Below are 4,009 nucleotides of genomic sequence, written 5' to 3' on the forward strand. Positions count from 1 at the left end.
GGATGGTAGTTTCAGATTGAATATGTATTTTCCATCTGCTGAATAGTTGTTTTTGTTCATGCTGTTCGAGGTTAACTGTGCACGTACTAATCAAACCCACTACTTCCTTTCTCGTAAAACCAAAACAAAGCTTCATATTACTTTCAGGTACAGCATCTGGGATCAAAGCTATATATATACACACCGACTCTGTGTGGGTTCAAACATTTCGAAGATTCAGTATCCTGAAAGGTGTCGCCTTTTTTCCAGTCCTGAGAGTTCCAGTTTGTCTTAAAGTCTGAAGGCATCAGCCACCTTCAGCATCTGTCCCAGCGCAGGAATGCTCTCAATATTGGTCACCGTGGGCTTTCTCTGCACAGCCACTGCCATTGCTGAAGGTGGGTAGATGAAGGAGGCAAGGTAGCTGGGGGTGTCTACTTTTTCTTGGTTTCACATCTTTGCAGGAGATGGACTGGGTACAACAGGGAAAGGGACATGACATGGGACCCCTCCATAGGACAGTCTGGGAACAAGGTCTTGGGGCACCGTTAAGTATCTGGAAAACCAGACACAGACTTTAGAGCTGTAGCATCTGTAGAGAGGCTGGGCAGGATTCAGAGTAGCTCAAGAAGGAAGAAAGATTTTGACAGACCAGGCCCTATGAGTGAGGTTGTTGGCAGCTGATAACGTGGATATAGAGATTTGAATGGATGGAGAAATTTTACTCCTCTTTATCCCAAATTCTTGCACTGCAGAACTGAAGAAGGTAAGCCCTGCCCCAAAATGGACTGATATAAAATGAAATTGAACAAAGAATACTGAGTCTTCACAGCTTATTAAAGTGCCTTCCCATTATGTAGCAGGATAGAGTAGAGAAGTTGTAAAAAGCGGCCAGTGGGGATGTACATGGTATACTAGTTTCACTTTAAGATTTGTAATGACTTTTTGCAGTATGTTTATCAGGCTTTGCTGTGTGTTGCTATACTGTGGCTTGGGGTATATACTGTTGCTGTACTGTGGCTTGGGAATAGCTGATTAAAAATGAGGAGCAGAAAGATCAGAAACAAAAATACGCAAACAGGTTTTCCATTCATTTTTACTGTTACCCTAATGGTTCTGTTCCATGTTCCATACAGGATGTCAACCTGTTTGTTTCTAAATGTCAACATGCTTACTTCTACCAGGCAGAAATTGTGGTTTAAATGCCTGCTTTTAAATTTCAAATTTTAGATTTACCATCTGAAGTCTATTTTTTTGCTTTCTTATGTATATTAAAAAGTTTGTGTTGAGGGAAACGGAAGCATGCAGATCATTACTCCAGTAAGTGGGCCAAATTACCTACCCTTTAAGCAACAAGTAATTGCTGAGTTTTTTAATATCATTTATAGTAAACAAAACACTTTTTGAGCTTTTTAAAGTATATTAATGCAGTGCCTATGCGAATTGTGGACTTGGAGTACTTTTTTCTGGAAGGATTTAGCAGCATTTCTAGGAATTATCCACGGATAATAGGAGGCGGTAGGACTCCCTTCCTATTGTGCAGGTTTCAAGTAAATGACTGCAGATCATTTCTTGACAGTTCACTTACCGTCATGCTCTTTACTTCCTTACAGTAATGGAAGTGACTCAACCAGCAATGGTGCTGGCCAACAGGCAAGGAGTTGCCAGCTTGGTGTGTAAATACAAGCACATTGGGAATGCAAAGGAAATTCGAGTGACTCTGCTTAAACAGACGGGTGACCGGTTCACTGAGATTTGTGCTTCAACCTACACAACGGAGTTTAAAATGTTCAGTGTGGAAGAGGTCATTCAGTGCCATGTTAGCCCTAGCCGAAACAATGTGACCCTCACCCTCACTGGCCTGCAAGCTAATGATACTGGTCTTTACGTCTGCAAGATGGAGCGGATGTACCCTCCACCCTATTTTATGAACAAGGGAAATGGGACGCATCTCTATGTCATTGGTAAGCCAAGCAGCTTTACAGTACTGTGATACTGCCAGGTTAAGGGAGTTGCTATTATGTCTCAAAGTTCTTCAAAGTTCTGTTTGTAAGAAGTGAGGCTGAACACTGATTCAAGCTCTGAGAATCATGATTAGCTCTTATTCCTTTCAGGTCTCCCTGCACAAACCTAAAGTAGGCATATTCATAGCCATGCAATGTATTTAGCAATGTATGGATGTTTGACAGCATAAGCAATACTACATAGTGTACATGTATGTCTAGGCAGTTAGATATGTAAGTGCAGAAACAGTGGAGAGTAAGGTGTATGTTCTTCTACAGATAAAACCTATTTTCATTGGAGGTTGAGTGGGCAGGGACTCAGAGCTCAGTCCTAGTAGTATCCTGGGATAGCACATGCTAGAGAAAAGCAGTGTGGAGGCTGACTTAGTGTCTCTAGAGGCTTCCTTATGAGACCCAGGTGTGACATGACTTGTGTGATATCATATGTTTTAGATCCAGAACCTTGTCCAGACACTGCCATACATCTCTGGGTATTAGGAGCTACTGCCTCAGGATTTTTTCTTTACAGTATCATCATCTCAGCCATTCTTGTGGGCAAAGCGGTAAGTCCCATCAACTCGGCCCCATCCTGCTAATAGCACCCCTTTGTGTGATGAGGACAAGGAGAAAGACATGAGAACAGGGACAAACACTGTGAACAAATGCACTGGGATGCTCCTTTTTACTGGTGCAATGCTGTTAGAATAATACAAAATAAGAGAACTTGCTGGAGCTGCCATTTAGATTTGCTTATGGCTCATTTGTGTTGCCAGAGTACCAGAAAGCAGTCAGCTTATATCAGCTGGACTGATCCTTGGTTTAGGTTTGGATGCTTAGAACAGGTTGGAGTCCTGGATGCTTCTGGGATCAAAAGCAACAGTCTTCATGAGTACTCTGATTTCACAACTGATTCATACAGAGTCCCAGGATTTGATTTTTCATTTTCTCACCATTCACCTCTGTGCAAAGCCAATTTAAAGAGGCTTCCCCTTGTGATGGCGGGGGGTGGGGGAATTGTAACTTACGGCATTTTTAACTTCACAGCTAGAAATGTCTGCACAATGACAAAGGCATGCGAAATGTAAGCCTGGGTTGCCTCTTTCCATGGGGATCTGGAGTACTCACAGTCTATTAGAAATAAACATGACACCAAAACTTAAAACCAAATAGTATCCCTGTCCCATATATTTCAATCCAACCTTGTCCCCAGAAGCTAAATGAAACTGTCCAGTGTCAACACTCCTACTAGTTTTGAACCTACACTGAACTCTGCAGCAGGAGCACCTTCAAAGGGCTAAATGAATGGCAGGACTCTGTTTTTTCCTAAATGGGCCCTGTAACTCCTGATTCTCCCTCAAATGGTCTCAATGCATCTTCTACAAAGAGGGGTGACAGGGAAAGGTGTCTAGAATACCTTCTACTCAGTAAAGGCAGAACATCCATCCATTTTCTCTAAAATGTGCTTTGTCAATGATTATGCTGTGATCACTTGTTTATTTACTGTCTTCCCATATTTTATAGATAAAGAGAAGACGATGTCTCACTACTGGGGTCTATGTGAAAATGCCTTCTGAAAAGCTAGAGAAAAAAGTGATTCCATTCCACATCACTGTTGACTGAAACAAGGAAAGAGAGAAACTGTCTCCTAGCTGGGATGGAGAGTCTGCTAATTCACTTAAGTTAAAGAAATAAAATTAATTGTCTTATTACAAAGGTGTACGGGAAGGAGAGAGAATATTCTTTGTAACTTCTATGGTTTGGAGGAGAATAAATAGTTTATGCATTAATATTTCAAGGTTAACCCTGTCACATAAAAATGGCTACATTAGGCCATTGATTCTTTGACTTGTATTGTACCAATATGTAGTCTATATATATACGCATATATATATGTATAGCATTAAGAGCTATTGCTGTTGCAGCTGAGCATCTTACTGTCAAATTTCACCATGTCTACTGATCAACTGAAATCCAAACACTATTACGACAGAGGCTTGTGTGTCATTGCAAGGCTAATCCTATAGGTC

General features: G+C 41.3%; 1 protein-coding gene across 1 annotated transcript; it reads left to right on the forward strand.

Moving 5' to 3' along the window:
• Nucleotides 1-319: 319 nt before the first annotated feature.
• Nucleotides 320-3,602, forward strand: CTLA4 (cytotoxic T-lymphocyte associated protein 4). The gene is made up of 4 exons (XM_009817895.2): nt 320-377; nt 1,593-1,943; nt 2,436-2,545; nt 3,504-3,602. Exons 1-4 carry the CDS (start codon nt 320-322, stop codon nt 3,600-3,602), a joined length of 618 nt encoding a protein of 205 aa, XP_009816197.1.
• The last annotated feature ends 407 nt before the right edge of the window (nt 3,603-4,009 follow it).

This window comes from Gavia stellata, chromosome 8 (assembly GCF_030936135.1).
Source record: "Gavia stellata isolate bGavSte3 chromosome 8, bGavSte3.hap2, whole genome shotgun sequence".
In the NCBI taxonomy this organism is placed as follows: domain Eukaryota; kingdom Metazoa; phylum Chordata; class Aves; order Gaviiformes; family Gaviidae; genus Gavia; species Gavia stellata.